The sequence below is a fragment of the Acytostelium subglobosum genome, assembly GCF_000787575.1.
Source record: "Acytostelium subglobosum LB1 DNA, scaffold: scaffold1, whole genome shotgun sequence".
In the NCBI taxonomy this organism is placed as follows: domain Eukaryota; phylum Evosea; class Eumycetozoa; order Acytosteliales; family Acytosteliaceae; genus Acytostelium; species Acytostelium subglobosum.
The window spans coordinates 1,537,536-1,554,481 of NW_012236531.1; the positions used below are offsets into that span (position 1 = coordinate 1,537,536).

At 44.4% G+C, this 16,946-nt stretch overlaps 9 protein-coding genes across 9 annotated transcripts; 7 read left to right on the forward strand and 2 right to left on the reverse strand.

The window, feature by feature from the left end:
• Positions 1-88: 88 nt before the first annotated feature.
• Positions 89-1,615, forward strand: SAMD00019534_006330 (hypothetical protein; the record flags this gene model as incomplete). Its single annotated transcript, XM_012904066.1, has 2 exons — positions 89-694; positions 752-1,615. The coding sequence occupies 2 exons, from the start codon at positions 89-91 to the stop codon at positions 1,613-1,615; spliced, it is 1,470 nt and encodes a 489-aa protein (XP_012759520.1).
• Positions 1,616-1,988: 373 nt separating this feature from the next.
• SAMD00019534_006340 (hypothetical protein) lies at positions 1,989-2,819 on the forward strand (the record flags this gene model as incomplete). Its single annotated transcript, XM_012904067.1, has 1 exon — positions 1,989-2,819. One exon carries the CDS (start codon positions 1,989-1,991, stop codon positions 2,817-2,819), a length of 831 nt encoding a protein of 276 aa, XP_012759521.1.
• Positions 2,820-3,034: 215 nt separating this feature from the next.
• Positions 3,035-5,533, forward strand: SAMD00019534_006350 (hypothetical protein; the record flags this gene model as incomplete). Its single annotated transcript, XM_012904068.1, has 1 exon — positions 3,035-5,533. The coding sequence occupies one exon, from the start codon at positions 3,035-3,037 to the stop codon at positions 5,531-5,533; it is 2,499 nt and encodes an 832-aa protein (XP_012759522.1).
• A 379-nt stretch (positions 5,534-5,912) lies between these two features.
• SAMD00019534_006360 (hypothetical protein) lies at positions 5,913-6,242 on the forward strand (the record flags this gene model as incomplete). The annotated part of the gene is made up of 2 exons (XM_012904069.1): positions 5,913-6,039; positions 6,103-6,242. The coding sequence occupies 2 exons, from the start codon at positions 5,913-5,915 to the stop codon at positions 6,240-6,242; spliced, it is 267 nt and encodes an 88-aa protein (XP_012759523.1).
• Positions 6,243-6,759: 517 nt separating this feature from the next.
• On the forward strand, positions 6,760-7,876 carry SAMD00019534_006370 (hypothetical protein; the record flags this gene model as incomplete). Its single annotated transcript, XM_012904070.1, has 4 exons — positions 6,760-6,762; positions 6,874-7,111; positions 7,203-7,384; positions 7,451-7,876. The coding sequence occupies 4 exons, from the start codon at positions 6,760-6,762 to the stop codon at positions 7,874-7,876; spliced, it is 849 nt and encodes a 282-aa protein (XP_012759524.1).
• Positions 7,877-8,067: 191 nt separating this feature from the next.
• On the reverse strand, positions 8,068-8,855 carry SAMD00019534_006380 (hypothetical protein; the record flags this gene model as incomplete). Its single annotated transcript, XM_012904071.1, has 3 exons — positions 8,068-8,404; positions 8,490-8,601; positions 8,693-8,855. Coding segments are annotated over 3 exons (612 nt in total), but the record flags the coding sequence as incomplete, so codon positions are not given.
• Positions 8,856-9,317: 462 nt separating this feature from the next.
• Positions 9,318-10,234, forward strand: SAMD00019534_006390 (hypothetical protein; the record flags this gene model as incomplete). The annotated part of the gene is made up of 2 exons (XM_012904072.1): positions 9,318-10,065; positions 10,218-10,234. 2 exons carry the CDS (start codon positions 9,318-9,320, stop codon positions 10,232-10,234), a joined length of 765 nt encoding a protein of 254 aa, XP_012759526.1.
• Positions 10,235-10,674: 440 nt separating this feature from the next.
• Positions 10,675-14,855, reverse strand: SAMD00019534_006400 (hypothetical protein; the record flags this gene model as incomplete). The annotated part of the gene is made up of 7 exons (XM_012904073.1): positions 10,675-11,118; positions 11,194-11,886; positions 11,955-12,068; positions 12,143-12,375; positions 12,443-12,750; positions 12,811-13,782; positions 13,870-14,855. 7 exons carry the CDS (start codon positions 14,853-14,855, stop codon positions 10,675-10,677), a joined length of 3,750 nt encoding a protein of 1,249 aa, XP_012759527.1.
• A 1,046-nt stretch (positions 14,856-15,901) lies between these two features.
• Positions 15,902-16,865, forward strand: SAMD00019534_006410 (hypothetical protein; the record flags this gene model as incomplete). The annotated part of the gene is made up of 3 exons (XM_012904074.1): positions 15,902-16,008; positions 16,074-16,316; positions 16,412-16,865. The coding sequence occupies 3 exons, from the start codon at positions 15,902-15,904 to the stop codon at positions 16,863-16,865; spliced, it is 804 nt and encodes a 267-aa protein (XP_012759528.1).
• Between the last annotated feature and the right edge of the window lie 81 nt (positions 16,866-16,946).

Genomic DNA, 16,946 nt, shown 5'->3' on the forward strand with positions numbered 1-16,946 from the left:
GTCTTCGAAGATGACAGAGGATAGTTGGACGGTTGTTGCTGATCATATTAATACTACAGTATTTGATGATGAGCAAGAACAACACTTTATGTTGTTCTTGTTGCAGTTGAGAACATACTTGACCGGTGGCGGAAGAGATTCATTCGAGTTGATGCTAATGCAACAATCTTGCTCTGGCCAGACAGCCTGTGGCCGACAGATTAAACAAGGAGAGTCGACCTATAAGTGCAAGCAGTGCCAAAAGAGCGAGCACAGCATCTTGTGCATCAACTGCTTTGATCAGAGCAAGCACGTTGGGCACGATGGCGTCACGGTTGTTGCTGCCGTCGCAGATGGAGGCTGTTGTGACTGTGGCGACCCTGACCTCTGGGACACTGATGGCTTCTGCAACGTGCACAACGCCTCGTTCATCAATCAGGATAATGACCTGCTCAGTCCTTTGGTGGCGCTGGGACATGACCACATCGCGCGATGCCAACGACTCTTGGGCATCATACTCAGCCTCGTCCCCACTCTGCTCATCCTGGCAACAAATGACCAATGCACAGACCAGCTGACCTCGATCCTGGACATGCTGGAGAATCTGTCTCAGCTAACGTCCTTCAAGCACATCATCTGCAGCCTTATGGTCAAGCAAGCCAATGACACCGACGACACCCGTTTGGGCCAGATCCTGACCCTGGCTCACGATCAGGTAAGTCCATCCCCAGACTGTCCCCGATACAACATATGTTGACTCATCCCTCCTTAGGACATATCGACGCCAATCTACAAAAAAGTGTACATGTTGATCAGGTCACTGGTGATGGACAGACTGTGCAGGGTGGACTTTGCAATATGCTTCCTCGCTCATTATGACGTCGTGCTCGATCGACTCCTCGCTGGCACTCACGATCAATTCGAGCACAAGTCCATCCGAATGCTTGCAAGTCAGCTCTATCTGATCCCCAGCGTGACAAAGCACCTGGTTGCCCAAGACCATTTGGCCAACTTGTTTGATTCCATCAGCAATGCATCATCGAAATATCTCATCGCCAACAAGGCGCCGCTGACCTTCCAGAGCAAGCTGTCCAAGCCAGACCTTGATGGTATCGACAGGTTCTGGGCAACCAGCGACATCCTTCTCATCATGTCATGTGCGCCACTGTTCCGCGACATGATGATCAACAGTCCATCAATGATCAGGCCCCTCCTCCAATTCATGTCGTTGTTCCATCTGAGCTGTCCGTTCATCACGGGCATCATCAATCACTTGGACCACAGGTCGTTCTACATCAAGAATCTTGCAAACAACTTTGTCATGTTTGGACTGCTCAAGACACTGATCCCCGCGACAGGCACTATCGGCAGTGCAGAGGACAAGCAGGCACTAACCAACACGATTGACATGCTCAACACGGCCAGCAAACTAATCAAGCAATCATCAACTGATGGAGGAGTGTCGTTCAATCTGCCCATCCATCGTTGTCTCACCCGAGCACTCTCCATCGCGGTATTATACTACAGCGACCAACACATTTTCTCAGAGATGGCATCATCGTTCCTGTATGTACCCCGCGCCAGTGAGCTCACCTGCTCTCGACGGCTAACTCTGCTCCCATCACAATGCATGTAGGAGCAACCCCCCTGAGCACCTTGAACATCTCCTTGTTGGCCCGGCAAGCATTCATTCATTGATGATCCATCACATCCATGGCAACGTTGACGAGCCTTTAGACAAGCAGATAACAAACTACCTTTTTTATTCTCAACGATACAGCACAATCCAAGACTTGTACTTGGAACAAGTATGTACACATACTTTGATCACACCAAGTCGATTACTGACGCGACCTTCCAATCAGTTCATATGTTCCTTGATGCCAGCCGATCGATTTATAAAATTATACATGAGCCACTTCAAGTGTTTGGTAGACGACCTGTTTCAGACAACACACTCACTTGATCGTTATCAAACTGGAGTTCTCAATGACTTCTTCCAACACATCATGGTGATCTTGACCGAGCGTTCATTGACTGGTCGGCAGAGCACACGCGACATTGTCAAGTATGATATCATCCATCATCTGATCATGCAGAATTGGACTCGGGATGAGTTGATCAAACTCCTGGACATTGATCAACTCCCCAACTTTGGAATTCAAGACTTTGACTCTGTTCTCAACGAGGTGGCCACTCCAGTGCCCAACCTCAACAACAACAACAACTCAACAACAGGTGGCCACTACTCACTCAAGACAGAGTATTACTCATTCTACAACAAGTACTACTTTGACTACAGGTTCCCTCAGAGGTCTCGCGAGGTTAGGCTGGCTCTAATCAATCAGAGACGCATCAAGTTTGTCATCCAGGTGCCCCCTGGCACACTCGCACCATTGCGACCAGAGTTCAAACAGATCGCCCAACTACTCCTCTCGCCACATCTGTACAAGATCATATTCTACTCGCTGTTCCATTGTCTGTCAAGCATGGACCCCCAAGGTCATGCCGGGCCAGATGATGACAAGCAACAATATGTGTACCAGTACTACACATTGGACAACATCCTCCATCTGTTGATGATGGCGGTCAATGCCAACCTGACCCCGCCGGCACTCGAGTCATTCCGGCGGATGTGCAACCCAAATATCGTGGACATGCTGGACAAGATCATGACGACCGATCACCTGTTCTTGCATCCAACCGTGTCTCTGATTCTGATCAGAGTCAGCACGAAACGAGCACCGGCTTCAACGATTGGCTCAGGCCAAGGACAAGGCAATCGCACAAACAGTAAGATGGCCGAATACAACTGCCGCAACTCCCGTGGGAGCAGGTAGTGTACATGGGATCCCCTGTCGATCGATTCCAGGACATCGTGGTCTGGAAGATCGCCGAACGCTTGGACGACATTGACCTCATCTCATTTGGTCTCACCAACAAAAGGCTGTACATCCTGCTGTGTCGCGGACCTCGCGCACTCCTGCCAACCTCCAACAAGAATTGGAACAGATTCATCCTCCCCACGTCGTGCCTAGAGACCCCGATCCAGGCCATGACCTTTGGTCCTCTGTTCAATCAATTCATTGCCCCCAACACACTTCCTCCAACGATCAGATCACTCAAGTTCAGCAGTGCATACAACAATGCCATTGCCATTGGCTCGCTGCCGCCATCGCTCACGTCACTCACACTGCCGCGCATGTTTGATGCGGCCATCGAAGAGTACGCACTTCCCGACTCGCTGACAGAACTTGAATTCGACAACAACCCTGGACTGAACGTTCCAGACCAAGCCGATCCATTATTCGAACAATTTCACAATCCTCCTTTGGAGAGGGTGGTGAGCCAATTGGATGAAGTGCAGGGCCAGGGCCCCCGAGACAGCTCAACAAGTACTCCTGACGTCTATTTGATATCCAAACAAGTCGACGCAATCAGTGAGTATGGCAGGCCCGCTCCCCAAGAGCAGCCCAACTATGGTCCCCGAGACGGGGACCCGGAACCCAACGAGTTGGTTGGGAGCCAACCCCCAGACCCCTACATGATTGGCCACGGCAATGTAGACGATAGACAGCCCCCAGACCCCGGCATGATTGGCCACGGCTATGCAGACGATGGAAAGCCCCCAGACCCAAGCATGATCGAAGACATGCCTCCAGACCCAAGCGAGCTAGGAATGGAGGCGGCTGGAGAAGTACCTCCACCAAATCATCTTGCAGCGCCCACTGAAGACTCGAATGAGAATGACCCCGGTTTGATACGCCCTTCTTTGCTCAAGAATGGCTCCAAGCTTGAAGCAATCAGGTCACTGCCAGAAATCTTGTTGCAATCGTTTCAAACATCGATCAGGCTGTTAGAGAGCGACAACCCTCACTTTTTCCCAAACCGGGCCACGATGTTCAGACTCCCGAGTTTGCCGCCATCGCTGACCCGTCTCAAGCTAGGCCATGGCTTTCAGATTGCAATCGTGCAGGGATACCTCCCCGACACATTGACCGAACTCGAGCTAGACCGAGCCTACAAGAAAGTGATCATGCCCTATTCGCTACCAGTGTCGCTCACGGTCCTGACGATGAATGGCGGTCTCAAGTTCCCTACAATACCCGCCACATTCCCACCATGCCTCAACAAGTTGAGCATTCTTGGACGATGTTTGCCAACCCTCTACAAGGCCCTGCCATCATCTTTGGAGTCTCTCATTCTTGGTCACAGCAACAAGTATGAAGTGGAAGACGATGATCTATATAACAGAGCGCAGGCGATGATGAAGCCAACGGATCCAAGCGTGGACTTTCTCTCGATGACATCGACATCATTGACCAAACTGGTTATGTTTGATCAGTTCAACCAAGATCTCATGGCTGGCCACATGCCTGAAACCATCAAGGACCTCGTGTTTGGCAGACTGTTCAACCAAGTCATTCACATTGGCTCGCTGCCATCTTCGCTCACCAGGCTCATGTTTGGAAGGAACTTTGATCAACCTGTTGATGCCGGAACAATACCAATGTCACTCACAGACATCACGTTTGGATATTGCTTCAATCAGCCCATCGCGTTTGGAACTCTTGCACTCAAGTCACTCACGCTTGGAGCGATGTACGAGCATAGCATTGAGATCAACTCATTGCCAGAATCGCTCACGCACTTGACCATGGTGAGGAACTACTGTGAATCCGGTCGATTCGCCCTTGGATCACTTCCAGCATCGCTCACCAAGCTGACCATTGGCCCACGACCAACACTGGACATACCGCGGATCATGGAGTTTAATATATTCAGCGGCCACACCCACAATGTGCTTGAGCCAGGGTCACTCCCCATCCTGCTTGAGTCGCTGGACATGGGAGGCTTCGTCAGACAGTCAGTGGATGTTGGCATCTTTCCAGACACTCTCACGGCTTTGTCATTTGGAGTCCACTTTAACCAGGTCATCGAGCCTGGTGTTCTACCATCATCAATCAGAACACTGATCCTTGGGCAATGCTTCAACCATCCACTGGCAGCAGGCGTCCTTCCTGCCTCGCTGACCGAGCTGTCCTTGGGCCATGGCTTCAAGCAGTACTCCAACCAGGAGGTGCTTCAGGTATTCCCGTCAGGGCTGAGAAGACTGTCAATCTCTGACTTTATAGCGCTCATGCTTCTTCAGCCATCACTGGTCCATAGCATCAAGGCTCCGATCTCCATCCACATCCAGTTGGTCCTATGCAAGCCCTACAAGGATCTGATGCCCAAGCTGCCGCCCCTGACTATCCTGATTGAGTCATTGTTCTTGGTTGACTTTGAGGTGACCAATCCGATTGCAGTGACCCTGGATCACTTCACCAGCTGGATCGTCCGATTCGTTCCAAATGTTATACGATCGTATAATGTCACCAACATTAGCTCGCCAATCCAACTGTCACTAGTTCGTCTTGGTAACAATCGAGCATTTTACATCGTACGAGGGAAAGAAGTGGACACCAACATCGAGTCACTGGCCACCTTTGGCGATCTATTCACCGTGTCTCCAAGAGTCAAGGCGATCACAACCAACACGGTCAAACTCTGAGTGGAAAAAGAGGATGTGTATCGACATAGAAAGTCTAGGGAGGGTAAAATGGAGTTTTTTTAATAATAGAAATAATTATTTCAACTTTCTATCTGTCCCAATCGTCACTTCCCCGACTCCCTCTTTGGACACTGTTACTCTTTTTTGGAGTTTCGATCATCCCCAAGACTCCCTGAGAGGAAGTCGTGAGTTATTGTGTAGTTGGAGGAGGAGGTTAGAAGTAAGATGAAAAATATTAAAAAAGATATAAGAATTAATTTCTTTAGTCTTATTTTAAAATGATTTCCTGATCTAGACTGCCCCCACCTCAGATCTTGTAAAGTGCCTGTCCCTGCCAGTGGATCAACGAGGGAACCACAACCTATGAAGATCTCAATGCATGCATGATGTGGACTATCGAGAGTGTCTTAACACCAAGTTCCTCAACGATAGGAATGACAAACTATTGTCGTCACATATGGAGAAGGACCATCTACTCGTTTGGAGGAACAACCCTCCATCATTGAGTAAGTTAATCAATCATTTATACACAATCTAACAAAAAACTAATCATCATCAACAATCCATAGAGTCGCCAACCTTTAAAGCTGAGTCTGGGTTTATGGAACCGGTGAATCATCTAAATGACTGTGCGATTCCGCCCTTTACTAATCACATGATCGAACCAAGGAGTGGAGAGGCAGATACCTTGGAAGTGATGCCAGCCTGATCAAATTTGAATGTTATGTAGTGTGGGATTTATCATCAAGCGACAAATACAAGTCGTGTGACTCGGGGACTTAATTGTTCCACCGATATTGGGTTTAGTGACTGATGATGATGATTGATGTGGTTAGTACAAAAAAGAGTAATCTTTCAGGGGCAAGGTCAAGAATCAATCATCTCCAACTCAACAAAAACGTCCTCCTCTTCCATCATCAACATTGCCATTCATTCATTCATTCATTCATCAATTCATTCCCATAACCAAACATTGATGAAGGAATACACAACTTGTATTTAGGCAACCCCTTGGAAGTTGTAGATGTAACCCACATGAATGTGAACATCACACACACCCACACACTATTCCAACAATTTAATATCCACACCAGTTGAATCATTCCATCTCATCAATCCATTCATCTTCATTCATTAATTATTGGTTATTATATATATATACAAATATAAATAAATATCTTCTTGTATTATTACAACAATAATACAACATATATATTTATAGTTAAATGGTAACATGCTTGATTATGAAGATTAATTAATGTTGAACCAAACTAACCTCATTCAATCAATCAAATCAATCAATCAATCAATCACATGAATCAATCGTATGGTAACGGTAGAGTACTGATACTGAGTTCAAGCCATTGGCATCACAGATTGCTGGTCATACTAATGATGATCCAGGCAGTGAGAATATACCAGGTTTCTTGGTGACAGCTGACGGATTCGTCTTTAAGCCTGTACCAGGATCAAGAGGAAAGCGTGAACTAGAGTTCTACAAGAACTACAGCACTTATGATGAAGACTTTAAGAGATTCTTGGCAAGATTCGATAAAGTAGTTGATGTAAAGGGTACCAGTAAGTACATCATCCATCATTAGTCGGCACAATCAATGATTGATTGAATGAATGAATGACATACTAATATGACAATCAATCAATCGTTAAGCTTACATGGGTATTGAGGATCTTACATTCCCATTCCATCAGACCAAGATCTGTGTTGCTGATGTCAAGATGGGCACGAGGACATATGACAATGACGCGTCAGAGGAGAAGAGAGCCAACCAGATACTCAAGTCACAAAAGACAACATCATCAACTCTTGGCATTCGTTTCTGTGGAGCCAAGGTATGCTAGGATTGATCAATCAATCAAACATCGGGTACATACTCATTACTAACATCTATATCTTAGCTCTACCATCCTGAGACCAATGAGACTGTGAAGTTGTCAAAGAAGTGGGGAAAGAACTTGACAAAGGACAACATCAAGACTGAGGGCATTATCAATCTGTTCTCAAGCGGCAGTGGTAAGGTGAATGTTGAGGCTGTGACCGCCTTCATTGCCGAGCTCAAGGTGCTCCAGTCTTGGTTCAAGAAGAACACCAAGTACGCCTTCTATGGCTCTTCATTGTTGTTTGTCTTTGGCCATGTTCATGAGCAGCATCGCAAGCATCACAACGTCATCATGGTGTCGCCAGAGATTGGTGTCTCTCTCAAGATGATCGACTTTGCCCACGTCGATCCATTGGACAAGGGTGCACTTGACGAGAGCTACTTGACCGGTCTGGAGAACCTCATCAAACTTATGCAAGAGGTGCTAGATGATGCCAAGAAGTAGGTGATTGATTGATCACCATCCTCTCTCACTACTACTCTGTCTTGTCAAAGATGACATTGAATCAATCATTTATAAATGGTGATCATCATCATCGTCATCCTATATCCAATCAATCATTTCGTTTAATGTAATGTTACAGTGAGTGATCGATGTCCAGTCCAGTCCAGTTCAGTCCAGTCTTAGTCCATTTCTTATGACTTGATGGATGATCGCTCAATCTGCTTCTGTGCGTCTCTCAGCTTAAAGACGAGGTCTTGCAGCTGATCGAGGGTGCAGGCGAATTGAACCTCTCCCTTCTCGCCCTCCTCGCGCTCTGTGGTCAAGTTGATAAAGTAGACGGGCTTGTTGACCTTCTCGATCGAGTTTGACTTCATAAAGTAGTCCAGTCTCCAATTGACGTCGATGATGTGTGGAAAGTGGAAGTTGGTGATGGACAATGTCTTTCTGATGGCCACTCTATGCTTGGTGAACATGCTCACGATCAACTGAATCCTTGGTCCAGACAGCTTGTGATCCTCCAATGTTGAACTATATGTTTGATTGATTGATCATGTTAGGATATGATGATGATCATGGGATCATCCCATGTCATTCAATCAATGAATAGACATACGTTATTGTTGTATTATCTATATTAATCTTCATTGATTCCAGAATGAAGGTGACGAATGCTGAGTAAGTCTGTTTGACAGCAATAACATCTGCTGACTTCAATGCATTGTTCTCTGATCATCGTTGCAAGTATACATGTTTGTTTGTTTGTTTGTTAATGACATGTAGATGAAGGATCAAGATGATTGATCCTTGCTGACATACCATAAAGTGTACTCTCAGTGTCAGTCTTTAGGATCACAGCAAAGGCACATTCGATCAATGCCTTGAAAGCATCATTTGGAATGGTCTTTTCATCAGAGAGTGCTTCCAATCCCTTCAATACATCCTCACTAAGATTCATCCTATATCCTGTATCTAATCTAGATTATATATATATATTATAAGTATGTTTATGTTATATGTATAACTTACAATGTATCAAATGATCACTCAATCATTCATTCACTCTTTAACAGTAGATTCTTCAAATGAAGATTCTCTAGATTTTTGAGTTTTGCAATACTTTGACTTTTTGGAACATTCATTATTGATTCAATTTACCAAACAAATACAACTAATAAAACAAAAGATAATGGAAACAGGAGGATATATTATGATTTGGTTGACAATAGTTGATCAACATGTTGAACAAGTAATTGATAAGTATATGTTGTTGTTAACATGTAAATCATTGTGGAGCATTAGAGATAGGATCAACTTGGAAGAGACACTACTAAAGATGAAGGATAATCCGAATGTTGAGTTGTATCGTCAAAGAGGTGAATGTCGCCGAGTCCTGCCAATGATGCGTCAATCAGTTCTTTCAAGTGCGCATTGTCAACTATACATGCAGCTGTCTGGCAAGTTCACCAAATACACATTGACAGCACGCACCAAACGATTGATCTACAATCATGATAATCGTAAAGTCATCGATGATGAGTGGCTAAGTCGCATCCCTCCTTCACAGTTCGAGTATTTCAAGACGACACATGATCTTGAGCCAACGGTGGGATCATTCCTTCATCTAGAATCATTGCACACTTTAAAGTTGGGAGGACTCAGGAAGAGTCTTGTTCCAGGCGTGCTGCCCAACAACCTCAAGACCCTATCTATAGAGTTGGACCATCGTGATGGTGTCATCAACATTGAGGAAGGGTCACTCCCATCTTCATTGACATCACTCAAATTGCTCGACTCATTTGGAACGTTGACTCCAACTACAATACCATCATCAGTGACTAAACTCACTCTCACTGGATATACTATAACTGGGTCAATTGTACCCAGACATGTGAAGCGACTGATATACTCAAATGAGGACGAAGAGTTTGATGCCAAACTCTATGAGCTACCTGATTCATTGGAGTATCTTAATGTTCTATGTTATGAGGATGCTGAACCAAACAACATTGAATCTATTGTTGGAGTGTGCACCAAGCTCATAACACTTGAAATGCGATATCGACTGTGGAGATCTGAAGAGTTCAAGGTTGGCAAGATACCACCAAGTGTCACAGACCTTCGCATCTCCCTGCGAAACGTCAGAGGTGACAATCAATCCTTGAATGTGATACTACCAACCAACCTACAAAGTCTGGAAACATATGGAGAGTTTAAATTTTATCGTTATCCAACAACATTGGATAATATTTCAATCAATCCTCATCAGCTTGATATCATAGGACTAGACATTCCCAAGACATTGGACTTTCCTTCATCAATCACCAAATTCTTCATTGACAAGACACTGGAAGAATATGATTGGAGTGCAATTAGGAATTTGCTACCTAATTTGGAAACACTTGGTATTGCTGAATCCAAAGTTAACATCACATTGGACAATTGGCCATCATCCAGAATCAAGAAGTTTACGATAAAATATGGATATGGAGGTTGTAAAAGTACCATTGACATTAGGGTATTGGCACAACTAACATGTTTCCATGTTGCTTATAACCGTATATCAATAAGACATATTGATTCCAACCATCTACTATTCATTGATGAAAGTATTGAAGAGTTATGTGGATTTGTCAACATGGACAAGTATACCCATTTCGATATATGTTCAAAGATTCTGTCCTCTTCCAGCTCAATATTATTTAAATAAATTAAAGTAAAGATGGTAATTGATTGAATAATAGTGCGACCCAAGTCACACCATTTTATACACATTATATCTTGTCGCGTCCATCGCTACATTACACCAAGTGATCATATCCACTGTTGTTGGCAAACATTGTTGTTGATTGCTCAATCTCTTTGATCAGACGAAGGTACCAAGACAGACAGATGTTCTTCTTGGAGTTCTCCAGATTGCCAGTGATCTCGGACAACAGGTTGGAGCAGATCTCCGAACGAATCTTGAAGTTGGGCGCCTTGATCAATATCTGTCTAATGTCACTAAGCACTATCTCCAGGATCTGTACATCAATGAATTGAAGCAATGAGAACAACAAGTGTACCATAGTACTGGCTGGCGTACTCAGTGACAGCTTCTGCTTGTCCTGTGGCATCATATCGTTGATCGAATCAATGATGAGTTTGGTCGAGTAAAGTACAACCGGGTTGGTTGGTGAGTTATTCTCAATGATGCTAACCATCACTGCAAACAATGAGGATGCCTTGGTATATGTTGGATATGACTATTTGTTTGATTGATTGATCGATTTGATTAGTGAGTGAATAAGGTGAGTGATAGGTGATCGCAGGTTACGTACCTTTAAAGCATGATCCATGTACTGTGGTACCAACATCATTGTCAGCTCAAGGTCGCGAATGGTGAACAGCTGGCTTAGGATTGAATGGGAGAGTTTGTTGAGCTTCTCATTGGGATACTCCATGAATGCAAAGAGGTTGGGAACTATGTGATCGGTGATGGCACTTCGCGACACCTTGGTGATGAGCCTCTCGAGCGCATTCAGATAGATGACGGCCTTGGAGCAGGCGATCGGGTCGTCCTTCTGGACGGTGAGATGGATTGGCATCTTGTCAACGACTCGCGTGATGGCGCATTCAGATGTGGCAATGTTGTCGGCCAGTGAGCGAATGGCCAGGTTGATGATGGGGATGTTGTCCTCGATGAAGCCAATCTGGCTAAAGACCTCCAGCGCCATGGTGCTGTCGATGGGTGTCAGCACCTTAGCCGTGTCGGTGAACAGGAACGAAAGACATCGAACGATGCCAGTAAAGGTTGGTGTGAGCGTGCGCTGTATCGAGGCCTTGGGGAATGCGTGTGTTGTGTCGCGAGTGAAGTGGTACCATAGCTCGTTGAGCGTGTATGAAAAGTCAGACAGCCTTAGCAACAGCTGCTTGTTGATGTCATTGTCCTTGAGGAATAATATAAGTGTTATAATCGTTTGTACATATGATGGCAGTGCCGTGAATATAGGTGCACTCTTGTGGCTCTCAATCTATAATGATTGATTGGTTGGATGGTGTGTTAGGTATGTCTGAGTGGGTGGAGGAGGATGGTACATACCTTCTTAATCACAAGATTGCTTATGTCTGATGGCTTCTCCAACCATTCGTTCAAGCATCCATTGATGCCTAGGACTTCGTCCAACAATGTATCCAAGATGATCTTTAGTATATCCTGTTGAGTGAATAAATGATTGGTATTAGTTGTTGATGTTGACTGAGTGAGTGAGGAAGTATGAGTGGACTTACACGACACGCCTCTTTGTCCTTGAAAGGCTCAATCTTGCTCAAACAATAGGATGTGGCAATACCAATCCTTTGATGCTTGGACATGCGATTGATCTGATTGATTGACGTGTTGAATATCTCCTGTATCTGTTCCATCATGAGATCCTTGAAGTTGGCCGGTATAAATTTACATTTACTACTCTGCAGAGTATCAATGATCGCTGATCCAACAAATGTGCTAAGGTATCTAGAGTCTAAACAAGTTGTCAGTCAGTCATTCGTTCAATGAGTGAGTGAGGTCAACCAATCAAACAAACATACTTTGATTAGAGTTGTAGAATGAGTTGTTGGTCTCATCACAAATGACTTTGGTCCAGTCTATGATGGCATTCTCCATGGCTAGTTGGTTGGGGAAATGTTCAGGTTTGAATTTGGAGTTGAAGACCATCTGGATGGTCTTGAAGACCAGACAGGCATTGTCCATCGATGGCGGGAGGTTTGGTTGTTGCAATGGATTGTCCCACAATGACGTCATCACATTGACCAACTCCACAGTCTGCTCAATAGTATGCACTCCAGTCATTGCAAATCCAATTGACTTGATTAACAATGTTGACTTGTTGATGTCGCTGTAGTGTGTGTCAGTTAGTTAGCCAGTCAGTCATGGGGGCTTGGCCTTGAGGACTTACCTTAGCATGTCAGGGTACTTGTTGATGAACTTTATAAACAGGGGATAGGATGATGAGCTGGCCTCTTCGTGGGCTTGGTCGACGGGGTCATCGTTGCAGAGGGAGACAGTCATTCCCAGCCATATCAGTCCGATGAGCAATAGCTTCTCAGCCTGCTGACCGGTCATCTCTGTCATGATGCGCTCGATGACTCCAATCCAAAGCTTCACTGTTATGTCAAGCTCATCCTGATTGTTCGTCCACCAATAAATCTCACTCTGCTGTTGCTGTTGCTGATGTGTTGTCGCGCTGTTGATTGGTTTCTCTGAATGTATGCCAGTGACAGTGGTCACCCAACCAAGTGACAACCTGAGACATGCCTCTAGGACAACGAGGATCTCTTGCATGGTCGAGTTGTCCTTGGCCTCGGCGTAGAGATCGAGGTGGTATAATGTACAGTCGAGGAGCACGCGGAGGTTGTACGGCGACCAGATCGAGGGCTTGAACGAGCCCTTGCGACTGGACAGGTAGCGGATGTTGTAGAACACGATCTTCCTGCTGTCGTGCAGATAGATGTCGATCGCTTTGAAGTGGTAGTCCTCGGCGGGCGTGGTCAGCGTCGGCAGCTTGGACGTCTGCGCGGGCGTGGGCGCGTTCACTCCGGCCTGCTTGGGCGGCGCCGGCAGATACTCGCGACCTGTCAAGTAGAGTATCTCAAACAGCTCGTTGAAGTACACCTCTGTCTTGAGCAGCTCGCCAGTGTTGATGTCCCAATCGATGAAGCGCACATGTCCAAGCAGCATTGCATTTAGCAGGGATTCGAGTGGGATGGCCGGGTAGTCATACGAGGGCATCAAGTGACTCTTGTTCTTGCAGTCGGCCAATGCGTCTATTATCGCGCGCAGGCCCTCTCCCTTTGACACGCAAAGCTTCAAGTAAACGATACATAATAGGAATGGTACAATTGGTGATGACTTTGGTATTGGTACAAACCTTTTGTGTTGTTGGGTTCATGGCGAGAGTCGAAGGTTAGTCCATGCACATGTCTTGCGTGTGAGTGTCGCCGTCGAACAAACATACTTTGCTTGGAGAAGGGAGTCGATGTTGGCCGTGCTCAGGCCATAGAGGATGTTGCTGAAGGAGAAGTTCTTGTTGAAGCATTGAAAGAGGTCGCTGCGCTGACGAAGCAGGTTGGGTATGTAGATAAAGGGGAATGATGTGCGCACGCCACTCGGCTGCACAAGCTTGGACTCGAAGCTGTATATGTATCGGTCGTTCTCAAAGAGGTCGTGCACGCCGTCGCCGCCGTCGCCACTCGTCGAACTAGTGCGATCCATGAGATCGACGTTGTAGATATTGTCGCGACAGTAGAATGGATAGGGCTCGATGTTGTCCAGCACCTTGATGACCCTGTTCATGCTCTTGGCATGTCCCAATCGTATGTACTCCTTGAGCAGCCAGCACCAGTATGGCGTGCCCTTCTTATGTTCACTGTTATTGCCCATTGTAGATGATGTTGAAGTCGTGTTGCTGTTGCCTGAAGCACTGCTACCATTCGTACTATTCGCGCCTCTTGTGTTGTTGCCACCTGAACTATTAACATATTGAACAATTGATGATAAGTTCTGTAATAATGGCTTGCTATATACTTGTTGATGTTGCTGTTGCTGTTGCTGTAGAGGTTGGCCATGACCATTCCTTTGTGTTACATTTGATGTATCGAGCAAGGGTCTGGCCACGGCGCTAGCGTCACTCGAGCTGTTAACACCACTAATGTTATTATTGTTGTTGCCGCCGCCACTTCTTATTGTGCTACTACTACTAATACTATTGTTATTATTGATTGTGGCGCTACCTACGCCACCGCCGCCATTGCTGACGCTGGCACTGCTACTACTGCCATTGATAATATCGGCGGCGATGGTATCTTTTGGATTCTCCTGTTGTTCTGCCATTATACTTGGTGTTGCTGTTGACAACTGATTATCATTCCTCAATGTTGACTTGTAAGTTGGTTGTTGTTGAGGCTGTTGGGCCTGTTTTCTAATCAAATCTACACTCAACATTGGTTTGTAAATGCAATGCAATGCAATACAATCAAACTATAATAAATATATATATATATATAATATGTATTTAAATATATATATATGATATGTATGTATGTATATAGGTATGTTGTATGAGTACGTAATAATAAATAAAGTATGTTGTTATGTTGTTGGTTGTTGTGTTTGAGAATGAATAAATGACCCATTGGCTTCACTCCATTCACCCACAACACCATACTTGGGCTTAAACGTCTCAAACAACAACGAACTTTGAAAAAAGTGTGTGTTTGAGTGAATGAACTACTTTATTGTTGTGTGTTTCATTCCCCAAGTGCACCTTGAACTACATTATTTTGTTCTCTCACTCTTGAATTCATTCATTCAATATTTCATACTCACCAATCATACTTATAATAATAATAATAATAAGGTAGTAGTAGTAATGTGAATGTAGTAAAACAATAATATATATATATATTTACTCAAACTATAACTATGACTTTGATTTGAGAAGTTTGAATGATATATTTATAACTTATAAGGTAAGCTTGAAGCTTCTGATCGAATTAGAAATGGGACCTCCACTCCATTATTGATTGGGTGATCAAAACCGGAATAGCAAAGAAAGTTCCAATGAATGATTACCGTTTCGAGATAAAAAAATCCCGAGCCGCACCTTGCAAAAGGTTTCCAAACTTAGACTTTCGAGTATGAAATGATCAATAGCTGCTTGCATGTCAAACCAACACAAAACTACTCAACTCAACTCAACTCCTCTCAATACATACTTATACATACATACATATATAATAACACAACAAACAATGTGGGCAATAACCAGATTGTTTAATGAGTTCATCCCGAATGATAAGGAGAATGGATGGTCTAAAATAGTCCTGGGCGTATTGTATTTGGCATTGGCTAAATATGAGTTACAAAGCCTATTTAATAGGAGCTTTGACAAACCCAGAACACTAAGTTGGAGGACCAGTCAATTCTTTATCTCTCAGATACTAGGATGCATTGGACGAATCATCTGGGTTATCCTACAACTCCAACTGATGGAGGATGTATCAAAGAATGGTTTGCCAGACCAATTGAACGACCTATTCGGTGCCCTGCCTTCCTTCTTCTTCCTTTCATCCTGCACAAATATGCTACTTATGGGGTATGTACAATCTTACATCAGGCCCAAGTACTGAGCTCATTAACCAATCAATCTTATGAATGTAGAGCATTTACATTGGAGGACCATTTACCGGTTAAACGGGTAGTGATCATTCAAATCAGACTCTATGTTTATGGAAACATTGCCGTCTATCTCATTGGATCAATTTGCTTCTTGTTTGATTTCATCACTCCACAGCCAGAGGGGGATAGTTTGGTGGCAACGTCAATGACCCTTTGGGGAGAGGTCATCCAAATATTCTTGGGAGTGATCTACTTCTGTGTAATAATCAATCTAATTGTACTTATGTAAGTCAAATCAATCAATTGCTCGGAACCGAACATGAATTCATTCTAATATCCACCCTCCAATGCAAATGCCAATCCAATCTCAATCCCACAAGAGTTGTTTACTCCTCATACTGGAAAAAGAGGGATGTCTATTCTGGTGATCAGGCGTTGAAGAAACGAAAGAGGAGGAACTTCTTTATTGTTATGATCCTCGCAATATTTGGTTACGCAGCAAGATGTGGTCTTACATTCTACGGTGGATTCGCACCGAATGCACATTGGGAGACAGTCTTTGACATGCCATACTATGTATTGTTCGAGATCATTCCTTCGACATTGGCCTTTACCTTTATGATTGGAAGAAAATCACTGGATACAATGGACAACATCCCTTATGGTGTGGTGATCAGAGGTGACTTCGAATGGATCAAGTCTAAACTATGGTGTGGTCGTCATAAACATCCTGAACATCAGCCATTGATTAACATCAACAACAACAATATCAATGAGAGTATCTACGACAATACCAACAACGGTATCGATCCAAGCTTTTCCACTTTAGGTTAGTAATGATAAAGTTTAAGTATGATTGATTGATTGATTTTTGTTTATAGTTTATTTGATTGATTGATCGATTGATCGAGTGTG